The sequence below is a fragment of the Carex rostrata genome, chromosome 8, assembly GCF_964058835.1.
Source record: "Carex rostrata chromosome 8, lpCarRost1.2, whole genome shotgun sequence".
In the NCBI taxonomy this organism is placed as follows: domain Eukaryota; kingdom Viridiplantae; phylum Streptophyta; class Magnoliopsida; order Poales; family Cyperaceae; genus Carex; species Carex rostrata.
The window spans coordinates 4,892,859-4,908,551 of NC_135925.1; the positions used below are offsets into that span (position 1 = coordinate 4,892,859).

The 15,693-nt window shown below is 33.1% G+C and overlaps 3 protein-coding genes across 7 annotated transcripts in view; 1 reads left to right on the top strand and 2 right to left on the bottom strand.

Moving 5' to 3' along the window:
- The window catches only part of LOC144558777 (transcription factor EAT1-like), a 2,051-nt gene extending 203 nt beyond the window's left edge, over positions 1-1,848 (bottom strand). The window contains exons 1-3 of the mRNA XM_078307653.1: positions 1,437-1,848; positions 380-784; positions 1-29 (exon numbers count right to left, since the gene is read on the bottom strand). The exon at positions 1-29 is cut by the window's left edge and continues 203 nt beyond it. Of these exons, the coding sequence (XP_078163779.1) occupies positions 1-29; positions 380-784; positions 1,437-1,766 (764 nt within the window). The 5' untranslated portion in view covers positions 1,767-1,848. The remainder of the gene's footprint in view (positions 30-379; positions 785-1,436) is intronic.
- Positions 1,849-8,327: 6,479 nt separating this feature from the next.
- Positions 8,328-9,642, bottom strand: LOC144558787 (uncharacterized). The gene is made up of 2 exons (XM_078307669.1): positions 8,817-9,642; positions 8,328-8,536 (listed from the first exon to the last, which is right to left on the bottom strand). The coding sequence occupies exons 1-2, from the start codon at positions 9,191-9,193 to the stop codon at positions 8,494-8,496; spliced, it is 420 nt and encodes a 139-aa protein (XP_078163795.1). The 5' UTR covers positions 9,194-9,642; the 3' UTR covers positions 8,328-8,493.
- Positions 9,643-11,724: 2,082 nt separating this feature from the next.
- On the top strand, positions 11,725-15,184 carry LOC144558780 (uncharacterized). Of its 5 annotated transcripts, none has more exons than XM_078307655.1 (10): positions 11,725-12,109; positions 12,507-12,572; positions 12,972-13,152; positions 13,243-13,439; positions 13,559-13,609; positions 13,699-13,790; positions 13,926-13,990; positions 14,438-14,541; positions 14,656-14,760; positions 14,903-15,184. In XM_078307655.1, the coding sequence occupies exons 1-10, from the start codon at positions 11,834-11,836 to the stop codon at positions 15,038-15,040; spliced, it is 1,275 nt and encodes a 424-aa protein (XP_078163781.1). In that variant the 5' UTR covers positions 11,725-11,833; the 3' UTR covers positions 15,041-15,184. The 5 variants fall into 5 exon arrangements, with proteins under 5 accessions (XP_078163781.1, XP_078163782.1, XP_078163783.1 ...); XM_078307660.1 differs by having other exon boundaries at positions 11,969-12,111; positions 13,010-13,152; XM_078307656.1 differs by lacking the exon at positions 13,559-13,609.
- Positions 15,185-15,693: the final 509 nt, after the last annotated feature.

Here is a 15,693-nt window from a genome sequence, read left to right on the forward strand (position 1 = left end):
CTTGCATACACGGATGCACCTTCATATATCTATATTTCCAAAGAACAAAATTTTAAAAAGAAAGATTATTTACCTTGTGCTAAACAAAAGGATTGGAATTATATTGGGATCACAATTTTTAGATGATCAGAATTCCTAAAAGAACATAAATGGCATGATTTCTGAATAAATCGCTGCATTACTTCACTTAAGAAGTCAGCTTATATAATATGAGTTCGTTGTATTAATCTATACCCACAGGCCAGAGCAAACACTTCAATGGTTTTTAATATATGAAACATATCTATCTTTTTTTATTTGTATGAGCAGAGATTGCTACCACAGAGAATAATATTCATCACGTACAGAGAGAATAAATAAATTGTAGAATGAGACTAACCTTTGTATTAAACATGAAAATATGGTGATCTCCAATGCTCCCCACAGACACATGCATAAGCTCTAGTTGTAATTCATCTAAGGCCTTTGAGGCATAAAGCAAAGAATTAGGTCTCTTCTTTTGTGTAAGCCTAATGTTTACCTCTTCGTCTACTATTCTGACATCGACCAAACTCTCCTTCGATCTTCTTTGTAGCCATGAGCTTCTCAAGGTGCCATTGATGTTGTTTTCTTGATCAACAGTTGGTCCGAGAGTCGAACTCTCCATGTCAGCTGTAGAGTTTTCTTCCATTTTTGCCCTCCTCCCGAGTTTTTTCTTCTCGAGTAAGAGTTTGAGCTCTTTAACTGTTCTGTTCAGCTCGTTAATGTACTCGATCGCGTCTCCAACAATCGAAGCTCTGTCTGACTAAAAAAGTTGAACCAAAATTAACATCAATTTAGGTACAATATATATAGAGTTTCTAGAGTTGATCTCCCCTATCCCATTGTACAAATTTCATTGAACTGTCCAAGACAGGTTCTGCTTGTTCATTTCAGATCAGACGGTCTAGATAAATTACAGTCCAATGAAGTCCATACTACTAGAAAGGAGCTATTTCCAAGTTCTAAATAAACATCTGAGCAATTTGAGGCAACCAATTTTATTTGAATTCCATATGTGGATTGAGATGTACTTTATATGTTACAATGAAAGTTACAAAGATAACTGATACAAAATTTAGTAATTCAAATTTATTTTAGCAATAATAAGAACATTTTAATTGCCAATAGAAGATAAATTTATTACAGCAATTCAAATTTGTGAGGCCACTTATTCCAAATATGTGGTAATATGAAGAACAGTTAATAGTGGCAAAAGCAGCAGCAAATAGAGCATATACTTTAGAATACTAACAGAATAATATATGAATGTGCATATTATACATAAATAGTACCATACAATGAAAGAAGCAAGGAGGTCAGTAAACAAAAAATCTGCCATATATAATTTTAACAAACTAGATTAACATAGACAAAAAGGAAAAACCAAAGATGAAGTTGAGTTTTCTTTGTTTCACCTTTGTTGGATTCGGGAAAAGCGACTTGAGGGCTTTGTACTTCTCATTCAATTGCTCTCTCCTTTGCCTCTCGGTTGCGAAATTCGCCTTGCCTCTGCCTCTTCCAAGCTCCCTCTTCCGTTCCAACATGGTGTTCTCAAATGGAACTCCATTCATCTCCTGAAAAATATCTCCTCCTAACCCAATCATAGCATCCCTCTCATCATCACTCGAGAAAATACCGTTCTTAGGCAAAGAATGAAACAAATCTCTCAACAAATGGGATTGAGTAGGGTTGTACCCCAATGGCATTGACACATTGGTATTTAGCATTAGCCCGGTATCACCCATGGCAACTCCTGGAATCTCATTGGATATATCAAATGAATAATTGCTTGGCCTTAGAGCGGCCGAGAATCCTGGAGGTGGTGTGCACCTCGGGAGATGTATTAGGTTTAGTAAATCGGGTGTAGCCGAAAATTGAGAGTTTGTGAATGGAAGACTTGGGCATTGCATGCCATTATAGTCTTCAACTACTTGTTGGTGGTTTTGGGAATTTTGTTGTAATGTGTGATCCCAATTTGTGGTTTCAATAGAAGAGTGTAAATTAAAATTTGTATGACCATTTATGTCTATATGTTGATCTAAAGATTCAAGCGGAACCATCAATACAGCTTCATCTGGTAATGGGTTCTTACTCGGGTCATGCGAGATATCTTCTATGGAGAATGAGGTAATGATGTTGCTTTCGTTAAGGTCGTTATAGATTGGCGACTGAACGGCAGTATTGATAATGGATTGTTGCATGTTAGAAGCAACAGAAGGATCGAGAAAACCATTTTCATCGTACATTCTTCTCGGAACAAATAATAACCTAAAACAATTCAATGAGCAAGCAAAAAATAGTTAGGTATAGTTTTGAAAATAGAAATAATGATTAATTGTAGCCCCCAAACAGAAAGAAGACAGTACCAGAATTTACTTGTGTTAAGCTTTCAATGGAGAAGAAATTGTGGAGTCTCTGCTATTGTAACTGAGCTCTTTCTTCTTTTATTTCCGTGAAGAGAACAACTTAGACAGAGAAAAGTGAAGCAAGAAACAGTTTTGCTGCCTCTAGCTCCAACAAGCTATAAATATTCCCTTTTGGGCTCAACTTGGTACTCTTTAACCACATTAAGGAATCAGAAATTTTCAAACACCTACCCTGTTTTTAAAATACAATTGCAAATGTGCCCTTCAGAAAAAAATTTGCAAATGTCACACTAACCTTTTTCTAAGAAAATTTTCTCCTCGCTAACAAAAAATGTCATTAAAAAAAATTATGATGCATGGTTGATCAGATTCAATTTTTAAAAAACCGTGGATCATTGTGTAAAATTGGATTATTGGGGGCCCCGCAAATGAAGATCCCTGCATGCAAATCCAACAACTTGCAACTAACAATTCATCAAAGTTATGCTAGGAAAAGCAAAGAATATGATTAAAGAAATAGCATGACCAGTGAAGTAAGTAACGACATCAATTATTAAGCTTTCATACAAAGTTCATGAAACCAAAATTCGCTATTTTAATACGGTAGGATGCTTCATACACCCAAGTTGCACCCAGCTTTAATGTCCCGTGCATTATTCGCACGGAAGTATATTTTTGTGCTTACTACTCGAATTTAGTTGATCATGTAAGACAATATAATATTTTTATGTTACAAAAAAAAAGATTTGCACTTGCATAAACTTTCATGTATATATTGAGAGACCTTCCATTTTGTTTTCATCATTCAAAAGAGATTAGAGCAAAAGGAATATAATGTGATGTGTTATGAGAGAGAGAGGGGTCAATTTTCCACAATCTTTTAACTTGAGACGCCTGTATGATGTTACCGTCAATTAGAAGTTAAAAAATGTAAGTCATGCTTTCCATGTCTTTCCAAAATTTATTCATTTGAAATAACAACTTCACTGGTTTATCAATATTTAATTGTTCTCTCTCCAAAATTACGGATGAAAAGTTTTTATTTGTAAATCATATGCATCTCAAAATTCAGACTACTTATTGAATTATTGAATTGACTCTGTTTGACAGGTTCAAACTGTAAGTCAAAAGCTAAATTGTTTTTTTTTTACCATGGTCAATTTACTCAAGAAATAGGAAAAAAAAATTTAAGGGAATCATTTATACATGGAGAAAAGCTAACATAGTCTAAATTTATTAACATAGTTTAAGAGTTTAAAATCAGCACATTCATTTTTGGATTGAATTGATTATTTATGAATTTTTGGAATAAAAAAACTATTTTTTTTATAAAAGATAAAGAAATGATTGGTCTCACCAAAAGAATTTCGTCCTTGACTAGTCCACCAACAACTGCATATTGCATCATCCTGCAAAACTCTCACAAGTGTAGCCTTGTACAAAATCAACTTAATATAAAGTTTATACTTGACAAAACAAAATTTGTACATAATTTGCCATTAATAAGCACAAACCTTGTTTATATTTTATTTGTCAACTGATCATGTACAAATTTGATTTTGTGTAAATTAAGTTGACACTATTGGCAATTGCAAGATATCGTGATCGATGGTCAAAATACCAAGATTTAAAAAAAAATATAGTTATCACGTCTCAAAAACTAAAACAAACTAAACCAAATCATGTCATTTTGATCACACTCAAAACAAATCATACAATGAAAAACAGCAAATATATTGGAGTGATACTATCACACAAGTACAACAGTGGATTGTAGTGCTTTACACCTTGTCATTTTAGAGAGATATATATCTAGATTCTATTTTCTAACTAAAATTGTCTTAAAATTTATATTTATTTCATGTTTTATAATTTATTTTGGAATAGACACGCATGTACGTATATATATTCGATCGATATTCATCCGTATATCACTTATTCACTGTGCACTGACTAACTACATGTATTAGAAATCACATTTTAAAAATATTAAATTAGTATTCGCTTCCTTCAAATGCTTAACAAATTTTGTAGCCGAATGCAAATCCGGTCTGTTGACAGGAGACCCCAAACAAAATATTTTAGTTTATATCGGACGGTCCGATCAATCAGAAGTCAGACCAATCTTTTAATATGCGTGCCAAAGCAGATCGGACAGTTAGGATCTAAACTCAAAATTTGAGTTAAGTAATACGAATTCCTGTTGACAGCCAGCCATAATCATAGTTACAAAATTGGCGAATTATTTGCGAATAATTCAAACTGAACACCGAATTATTCGGTTGACTGAACTTTGACTGAATTAAACCCGAATAATTCACGAATTTTATAAACTTTTTCTGAATTTTACAAATTATTCGTGAATTTTTTCCATAACACTTTTTTTTGCTCTTTTGCAGGACTGAAATCTCTGGTTCGAATCATTCTTAAGTTGTACCTGAATTATTTTTTAATCACGAATTTTTTTACCTTACCGAACAGAACCAAAATAATTCATTTGTCACTGTGGCAAGAATCACATCTGACTGTTCGGACCAACGTTGAAGTGGTCCCACAAGTTGGTCACTCTTTTTGCTCCGCTGATCCGCGCTCGTGTTTTATTTCGTCAAAACACTTTCAGCAAGTGAAGCTTCATTATCCACTGGTAATATTTATATTTCCTTGACATTCAGAAATTTTTGATTTGTATTCTCTCTGAGACGATTTAACGGGGTTTGTTTTAGTTAGATATTCAAATTTCGGGCTTCGATCCTTTTTTTCTATGTTATTTTGCAAAAGGTCGATCATTTTTTTCCTTAATTCATATATTGTCAAAGGGAGTGAAATTTAGCGTAATTGCCTGCATTTTATTTTCTGTTTTTTTAAAGAAAGAATTTTATGTATACCCTTCACAATTTCAAAATTACATATTTATGCTTTTAAAATTTATATATAATATTTATCCTTTTAAATTTTAGAAACTCACAAATTATCTAAGTTGTATTCTTATTTTTTTTATTAAAACTCATTTTAAGTTTATAAAGTTTCTAATTTTACTCTTTTATAAAAAAATAAAAATACTTAAAATGTGTAAGAAAAATATTCAGTCTATTAATTGACCGTTTTGTAAGGGCAAATAATTCATTTATTTATGTGTGACATATACTCAACAACATTTAGGCATATGCTTGTGTGTGTGTCACAAATATAAAAATTAATCATTTGTCCTCACAAACTAGCCTATTAGAACTGAACATTTTTTTACACATGTACATATTTTTTATTTTATTTTTTATAGTAAAGAATAAAATGATAACTTTATCGATTTAAAATGAGTATTAATAGAAACAACAATGAATAGAGTAGTTTTTTTTAGTTTTTTATATTTCGAAGAATAAATATGATATTCTGATTTAAATAAATATACGTATTTTTTTAATTATACATAAAAAATTTCTTTTTAAAATCACCTCTACATAAGTGCGGACACTTTCATTTGTATACAATAGTTACCCCCTACATGTATTAGAAATTATAGATAAATTCAACCAAAATTGTTAGTTTAAATCTCACCAAAATTGTAAGTACTTTTTTGTCGTCTAAAAGCTCCAACCAAATTTTATTTCAGTCACCGAATATATTGAAAGCAGATCACTTAATTTTTGAGTTTGGGGCTCACTAACAGTGACTCTGGAGGCAAGAATTTCTTACTCCCAGGAGGGCAGAGGATTCGATCTCGAATATATTTGCTCATCTACTGCTTCTTAATCAAGTTTGCTCTAACTACCAATCAGCCATCTTCCTTCTTTTTTAATGTTGTCTCTATTTCTTACAAATTCCAATGAGATTTTCAAAGACATGGTTATCTCCTTCTGTGGGGTAAAATTCATACACCATTTTAAGAACTCTTGGCATTAATTATGAAAGGCCTCTTCAACCAGAGGAAACTTGTTCAATTTTTATAAATTTGGGTCAAACAGCAGGGAGAAAGTGGGTTCTGTTACAAGAGATTGGTTGGCACAAACCTGGTAGGAGGAAATTAAGCAATGGAAGGAGAAATTAGGTGATGTGAGAGAGAAGAAAGTGGATAAAGAGAATTGGTTTGCTTGGGGATTCCTCGACATTTCAACTGCCATTTTTGAATTCGAAAATAAATGAATTTTTTTTTTCTTCAGAGCATTCAGTTTTGTTATTTTGAATCCACTTTACCTTTTAGGGAAAATTTATAGTGTGCCCATACAAACTTTTAAAATAGCCAATATCCTCATCAAAACACCATAATATCCAAAATCCCCATCAAAACATAATATTCTTTCTTCTATCCCCTTTATCTATTTAACCTTTTATTTATTTATTTAAAAAATTAAATTGACACATATACCCTTTCATTTTAAACCATATTCTCTCCTCTCTCCGGACGGTATGGTATACACACAAAATCTGAATATTATGGTGCTTTGATGGGAATATTAGCTATTTTGAAAGTTTTTATATACCATATATACTAGCGCATCAACTTTCATATACCATTTTCTCATTTGAAACATTACTCCTATACATATATCATACTTTCTGGATATATCCAATACAACAAGTCTGTTATATATTTTTCGCACCTGTTAGTTTGTTATCCATGAACTTTCCTTGTATGTATTCTTGCAATATCTTGAGCTTCAATTATAAATTTAACTACTGACAATCATGAACACTAAATGACTGAATCAAACATATTAAATTATAATCATGCTGTAAACTTAGGGATGATATATGGATTAGTTGAGTTCTCAGATAGCAATGATTAAGCAATATAACAGCAAGCAAGGCATGAAATTAACTTATAGGTGAAACCAGAGTCTTTCTGTGAAAATGAATATTAACTAAAATTTGGTTTGAGTTTTTGTTTACCGACGTCTGATTTAGGGCAAGCTGGAGTTGCACCTGTCACAAAATATAATTCAGTTATTACAAGTTGGATTTGCGGCATCTCTTTCACTACAATGATTTCATTTTAACTGATAAAAAAATATAGTTAAAATTTGTAGCACTAGTAAATACCAGATGTTATTTGGCTGATATTGTGCTACTTACCAATACCATCACTCATGTTGCGTTGTTGTCCATTTTATTTCCCCTTCTGCTTCATATCATAGACTGATTGAGGCAATTCGCAACCGAAATGATACCTAACGAGTCCAAATTTCTGTGTTGCCCTTCTAAATTGATGTTAGAATAGAAATCCAAGCACCTCTCCTTGGCTGTCTTAATGAATTGGTGAGCAATTACTGTACATTTGTCTGCATTTGCAATGTGCCTCTTAACACTTGTATATGGAGGAACCAACATGCTTTCTGCAAAATATTAGTTATTTCTGACAAATTTAACCAGAATGATGTCAGAAGTGCAATTCATCTTATGACGATATTTCGATATTCGAGCATGTGAAATTTTGCTTTTCGGTACCTCTCATGAATTTCAAAAATTCATGTCGGCTTATTGGAACATAAAAACTCAACACCATGGATGTGTACAGGAGAGCTGCATTACTTTCATATTGCAGTTGTGCAGCATGCCTGACTGTGTTTCTTCATTTCAACCTCAACAGTCCTAATTATTACAACTTCCCATTAGTCTTTCTTTGTTCTTGCTCGAAAGAAGCTTACTTCAGATAAAATGTACAAGATATATATCATTTTGATTAATTATGTATATTATTTGGACGCTACTTAAATGTACGATAACTGGTTCAGCATAGTAGGTGTTCCCAAGTAACAAAAGAAACTTTTCGTTGCTAAAAGATATTACCAGCAAAATTTTAGTTTTTTAATAAAACATTGCATACAGTTAAAAAACTTTAGCATGGTAATATGGCAAACATCATATAAAAAGATAATCTTCTCAAAAAGTACACAAGTGAAGGGAAAAAAACACACGATAATATTGATATTATGAAAATGGCATATTTCTCCAAGGAATTGGTAACAAAATACATCAGGTTCAGAATTTAAATTAAACATTAACTATGACTAATAATGCAACAGCAAGAATCCTGATGATAATTAGCCCCACTACTATAATAAAAACAATAACAAAAGGACATTTAAAAGCAAAAGAAAACAGCGAGCCAGAATTAATGGCTGGGAAGGTCTTTCGTGTCATGCTTCATGGAGAACCTATATGAAAAATACATGAATGAAAACAATAGAAGCATCAATTAAGATGCTGATAATTAAAATTGAGGAGGAAAACTTCACAGCATAGAACTTCATAACCTAATTAAGCAACACAGTAGGAAAGTGAGGAAACAGTGGTTGAATTGATCATTTAGGATGGATACGGAGACCGACAAAGAAAAAACATCAGGAAAAAATGATTAAAGAAAACACCATCCATTTTAAAAGTTAAATTATTACACATAACAAAATCTCGAAGAAAAAATAAACATTAATTTACCTTAACAGAAACTCCTCGTCCTCAGCAAACACTTTCAAGTTGTGCTTCTTCAAACAAAAACTCACAGCACTCGAATCATAATCCAGCAGGTACCCAAACTTGATAAGCTCCGCAAGTGAATCCCCAAGATCAGTTCTCTCATACAACAAACCTTGGGATATCTCGTCAGAGAGGTAAGTCGCATACTTGATTCTTCCCTCCATTCCTTGCACTTGATCAGCGCGCCCCATAAACAGCCTCGACTCGTCTCTCTCCCAGCGAAACATCCAGGTCTTCTTGGCCTCCAACTGCCTACCTCCAGAAAGTGTAATCTTGTACTGCATATTCACTGGTTCATCAGCCTCTATGATTGTGAGATTAAGAAGCGACTCAACCATCTCATGCCTCTTAGTAGCACAGATATCAAAACAAGGGTTTGCCAGAAATGCAAGAATTATTCTAAGTAGCCCTTCTTTTATCACATTAGCACTTGATTCCACATTTATACCATTGTCTGAACCTTCTGACTCATGCTTCTCTACTGCCTCAGAAAATTATCTGACACCCAAACCCATGTATATTTGAGTTAGCTTCGACCGGGGAAGGGACTGCGTACTTTTTGCAGGAAACCACACAAACAAGGATTTATCAAATAGATTCCCAAGGAGAAGATCATCTGGGATGAATAGATCTAGCTTGTTGACAAGAGAGATGCTACCGCCTATCAAGACAGGGAGTTTCTTGACATGCTTGTTTAGTAACTTCTCGTAATTAAGTCAGGTTCCAGTGCATTCCAATAAATTCTCAGAAAGCCAGGCAATCATCCAGAGAAACCAGGGAGGTTGTGTTCTCCCACAGTTCCCAGATCTTCATGCAGTCTTCTATATTGGGCATGTCCTTCACGTCAAAAGCCACAGAGAAAAAACAGAGTAAATCCTCTTCGTAGAACTTGTCCATGTATGTAGCTGTGAGTCGAATAAGTTGCAGTTATCACGAACAACACAGCTTGTGGGTTTTTAAATTTATAAGAGTAAATATAATATTATGAATTTTAGAGAACGACATCCGTAACTTTCATAAAAATTGAGAAAATACATAAAATCCTCTCTTTAATTTATTACGCCGCAACTTAGTATTTAGTTCATCTCAAGTCCAGGAGCAAATTGACATGTAACAAATGGAAGTCAATTTGACCCCATTAATTTTCAGAAAAAAAATTTATATATAATTTTTTATATACTTTAGAGTAAATTATTGTAGATGGTGTAAAATCGATCCTCATCTATAGTACAGAAAAATTATTGGACTATGCCCTTGCTTAAGAGCATCTACATCCCTGAAACTCTTGGAGTTTCTAAATAACTGTTAACTAATTTTTAGAAACTTTATCTCTGAAAGTTTATAAACCCTCACATCCCTGAAACTCAAAATTAGAGTTTCTTAATTGCTACATCAGCAAATAAATTACAAGAGAAAAGAATTTCAGCGAATTATTTGGCCACGTCAGAGTTTATAAACGGTTTCTTAGTAAGAAACTTTGGAGCAAAGTTGCTAAATAAGAAACTCATCTGCATCCCTGAAACTGGTTTAGAAACTGCCACATTAGATTAGAAACTCAAAGAGTTTCAGGGATGTAGATGCTCTAAGTCACTCTAAACTATATTTATTTAACAGATAAAAACCTATTATTATTTCACTTAAAGCTTTATTTAAACATAAATTACTTATAATTGTTGATATTTTTTTTTATTGAAACGTCTTAAATTTTCTAAATTTCTTAGATTCGACTACGCGGATGGATGGAGGGTTAGGTCCACAACATTAAATTTGTACTCAATCCAATTGTCCAACTATTAATATTTTCTCGTACCAAGTTTACTTATTTTGGATATAAAACAAGAATACGTAAAATTAATAATTTTGATTATAGAAGACTTCAATTTTATTAAAATTTGTGTGCAAATCTATATGTTTCATTGAACAAGTAAAAAAAAATTAAGTATATTTATTAAATTACTTTTAAATATTAATGTTCCATGACAACAAATTGCATGAAGTGTAGTGTTAAAATGTCTCATTGTTTTTGTGCCCCGATCTACCTCACGTCATTATCTCTATTTTCAAAATCAAAGAAGTCAATATGAACCGTTCAACATTATCTGCATATTAAAATGTGTTTAGAGACCAAATTTTATATATATTTTTTAAATTATTTACTATTATTTAGATAGGTACAAAATCATTGTTTTTGAATGGTCCTAAATTTTCTGAAAAACAATGATTTTTTACTTATCTAAAAAATAGTATTTTTTTTAAAAAAAAACTATAAAATTTTCCAAGCACATTATATAATATGGAGATCATTTTGAGTAGTTCATATCGACAATATGAACTTTTAAAACAGAGATAAGGATGTGAGATATGATTGGAGCACGCAGGGGCGGATTCTTGATTTTCGAGGGGGGTAAAAAAATAGCGAATTGAGTTTAAACTCATTAACTAATTAGATACTCGATAAAAAAAAACAATACTTTAACTTATGTTTTTCTCTAACTTATAATTTTAATTACTAATTATAATTCAATAAATTTATTTTAATTTTAACCTTAAATTTAATTCGAAATTAAAAAAAAATTTGTGGGACTCAGAAATCGACAGATTTCCATTAAAACTCAAAATTCAATTTCATGTGGGTCTGCCTTGAAAGCACAAAAACAATGAGGTATTTTAATCGTGCTCTTAGATGAAATAGCAATGATAAAATATATATATATATTCCTATATACTACAATAATTATTATGTGAAATAGTAAGAAAAAAATAAAAACTGAAAAAAATTTAATCATTTAATTTTATTTCACTTATTTTATTTTTAAATATTTAAAAACATGGCTGTTTCACCAGGTTTGGTACTGTGTTTATTGAACTTGTTAGTGATCGAAGTTTTCAAGTACCGCTCGTCGGCATGTAAAACCCCATGGCTGTGCTTAGGGTTTAAGCTCCCTCTCAGATCAGTTATATTCCTCATCTCTTTAGCCATGGCAATGAGATTACTTCTACCAAGGGCAGCCAAAATCCTGGACCAGCTTCTCCACCTCAACTCCGCTCCTACAACCTCAGAGTCCATTCGTAGCCTCCAGTCCATCATCTCCAGTTCTTTCTTTGCCCATTGCCGCTTTGTACCGCTTGGTGCTAGACCGATGGTCTCCAGTTCGACTCCCACATCGGATATGTCGGAGGCGGCTGCTTGTGCGCTGGACTTAGATACACGTGTCCCCGCCACTGTTATTACTGGCTTCCTCGGCTCTGGAAAAGTGTGCCCTTTCTCCTCTATTAATTTTAATAACTAGCAACACGAGTCCAACGGCATGATAATTCATGTTCTCTTTCCATTTCTATATAGTCATGCTTTTTAATTACTGATTTGGTTAACAATTGCCCGTCTAATTGAGTGTCATGCATCATTCCATAAACTGAATTACAAAATATTGAAATATTAGTGCACAGTGGAATCTGCCACTGGATCCATTTAATTAAGACCTGTTTAGTTATATCCAAGTTGGATGATCCAACCCAGTCTAAGCCTTTTTTAATATGCGGTCTGCAATCTGTTCCTCTTGATTCTATGAATTGACTCACAGCTTAGTCATGCAGATTCCTTTTTACTTACTGGATTGTAGTTGTCTAGTTGACATATTTCTTTCTCCACAGACGACTCTGTTGAATCATATTTTGACTTCACAACATGGGAAGAGGATTGCCGTTATTGAAAATGAGGTAATTGTGTGTTTCCCATTTGTCAGGGAGATGTTCATGTAAAGTATGCTCTAACCCTGCTTCAGTAAGGGCCATACTGGTATATACCACTGCTCGTATGTATTTGTTTGACTACCAGTTAACATAGTTCTTTTCTGTAAAGTCAGACTACTTGGTGAAATTGGGGTTAATTGATTAAACTGAGACTTAGTTACAAAGTTGATGAATAGTTTAGGTTTAATTGCATATTTAAGTATTCATTGGGGCATAAGCTGAAGAAATGTATGCTCCCCCTTTCGAGAATGTAAAACTGCAGTGACAACCCAAGAAGTTTTCTTTACAGAAGTTTATTCGTAATGTTTTCATTAATGGTAACTAGGTATGAATTGACCATTGTAATTTTTTTTTTGTTTCAAAAAGTTTGGAGAGGTTGATATTGACGGTTCACTTGTTGCCAGTCACTCATCAGTAGCAGAAGACATTGTAATGGTTAGCAATGGCTGTCTTTGTTGCACTGTCAGAGGCGATCTGGTTAAGATGCTTCTCAAGCTGGTTAAAGAAAAGAGAGACAAGTTTGATCATATTATCGTAGAAACTACAGGTACTGTTTTTCCACGTTCCTCATTTTTTTAATTAAAATTGCTCTCCAGACAAGAATCAACAAGTATATTAAATATTTATATTGATCCAGGTCTGGCAAAGCCTTCTCCAGTGATTGAGACATTCTGCTCAGACGAACTAGTTTCGCGCTATTTGAAGCTTGATGGGGTTGTCACTTTGGTGGATTGCAAGCATGCCATGCAGCATCTGAATGAGGTGAAGCCGAGGTGGATTGTGAATGAGGCTGTTGAACAAGTTTCCTATGCTGATCGTATCATTTTAAACAAGGTCTGTACTTTGGTACCATTGATTTTCTTTTAACAAATTTTAAAAGGACGGTAACAGTTGAAACACTTGTGTACTAATACATTGGTCTACTTCTATCATCCTCTGTTGGCACTTGGCAGATTGATTTGGTGGGTGATGCCGAGTTGGATGCATTGGCCAGAAAAATAAAGGTTTAATACAACAGATTGTAAATGTTGGAGCTACTTACCTTTTTTTTATATCTGATCTAATTACAAGAGCTTTTTATTGGTGGCTTCAGCGTATAAATGGAATAGCTCAAATAAAACAGGCAATATTTGGAGAGGTTGATATGAATTTTGTTTTAGGTGTGGGTGGTTATGATCTTGACAGGTTTGCTTTCTCGTCTTATATCTAGTATGATTTAGGAATGTAAATATTAGACGTAGATATGTTCTTATTTCTTTTAACAGAAGCTGATGATGTAGCTTAGTCTCATTATAAAATGACTGGTTCTGAATTAAATAGGATTGAGTCTGAAGTACAGTTGGAATCAAGCCATGTTGAAAATCAACATTGCAATGATGAACATGGTATTTTCTTTCTCCAAAGTCCAAATATTACTCGATCACACATAAAGACCCTTGAATGTTTATTATATTGGTAGAGTTTTAGAGTAGTTATAACCAACAAGAAATTGCAAATCTGTTATTGGCCTTTGTGTTATTGCAAAAAGGCTGACATTCTCGGATATTGAAATTATAGCCATGTTTACTCAGTCCTTGACACAGTATATTACAAAATGAAGAAACTTAAGTGCAATAAAACAAAATCAATGACCTCAATTTCAAGTAGATGAATTATTTATTTATTAACTTGACAAAACTATCCTTAATATTAAGTAGCTTAAATATCAGTATATATTTTATTGTGTCACTTGGCTTCTCTTTAAATGGGCTGTTATGTGAATAATATAAATGTAAATCTTAGATAACAATGGCATAATCTTAATTTCTTCATTTTAATTTTGTAATTTGTAGGGCACCACCATGACCACCACAACCATCATCATCATGAACATAAGCATGATACAGCTGTAACAAGTGTGAGCATAGTCTCTGAAGGAATGCTTGATCTTGATGAGGTACTATGATTTTGTTATGGTGTCAGCAACATTTGTAGAGTAGCAATTCTTAACTAACAGCTCTGGTTTTACAAAATTGATTCACACTTCCCCGTCTTCTTTTGTTCGGTGAAGGTGAACGATTGGCTGGAGAGGTTAGTAGATGAGAAAGGAGAGGATCTTTATCGAATGAAGGGTGTCATTTCTGTTAATGACTCCACTGGGCGCTTTGTTTTCCAGGTCTTATTAAACTTCTTTTGAATTACTTTTCCTACTTCTGTATGGACAAGATATGGATTTGACAATATAAAAAGAACATTTTTTTTTCCTACTATAGTCTACATCCATTCCATTTTGTTAATTTTATCTGCTTGCTCTATAGGGGGTCCATTCAATGCTGGAAGGGTGCCCAGGGAAGCCGTGGGGCCCCGATGAGAAACGAATCAACAAGCTTGTATTTATTGGGAGAAATTTGGACGAAAAATCATTAAGGAAGGCCTTTAAGGGCTGCTTGCTATGATTATAAAGAGTTATCCTTCATTTTTTAAATATTATTCTTTGCTTGGTGTTGATTTGTTAGGATTTGATGCATGTACATTTAGGGTAATTGAGTTAATTTGTGGCTAATGAAGTCTTTGTTGAGTTTAGGTTTAAACTAAGGAAAAACAAAGCACAGAAAAAGGACTTGCTGAAATTAAAATCCAATCTGAAATGTCAAACAATGGTTAGCATGAACCACGAGCCTGCATTTGTACTAGTGGATGTGTCCTCTGGATCTACAACCAGCAGTTTGGATCTTATCCATTTCTATCGGATGGGAAAGTCGAAATAATAAACTTCCCGATAATAAATTTTAAACACAACCATCTTTGCATCTCGTGTTTAATGTGATATCAGTGACGTATCCCACGATCGCCAGTCTATTATTTTTTTCTATTTCAATATAATCAACAAGTCTCACAAGAAAAGAAATTAACTAAAACCATGCCTCTTCATTTATTCGACTAAGGATGAAATCCCAAAATCAAAATAATTTTTTTAAATTTAAAAATTAAATTTTCAGTAAAGAGATTGATTGTTATTGTTTTTCAAATAATATATGGAACTATACCAATAAAATGGTTTCATTCAGAGTTTCTGGTGCAGTTCCAGTATTTTTGAAACATTGAATTC

Bases quoted from the DNA above. Each gene is read 5' to 3' on its own strand.
- LOC144558787 (XM_078307669.1), bottom strand. From the start codon at position 9,193: ATGGTTGAGTCGCTTCTTAATCTCACAATCATAGAGGCTGATGAACCA. The intron at 8,537-8,816 runs GTAAATTAATGT...TTTTTCATATAG, and splicing joins GACGAGGAGTTTCTGTTAAG to GTTCTCCATGAAGCATGACA.
- LOC144558780 (XM_078307655.1), top strand. From the start codon at position 11,834: ATGGCAATGAGATTACTTCTACCAAGGGCAGCCAAAATCCTGGACCAG. The intron at 13,440-13,558 runs GTCTGTACTTTG...GGCACTTGGCAG, and splicing joins ATCGTATCATTTTAAACAAG to ATTGATTTGGTGGGTGATGC. The intron at 14,761-14,902 runs GTCTTATTAAAC...CTTGCTCTATAG, and splicing joins CTGGGCGCTTTGTTTTCCAG to GGGGTCCATTCAATGCTGGA.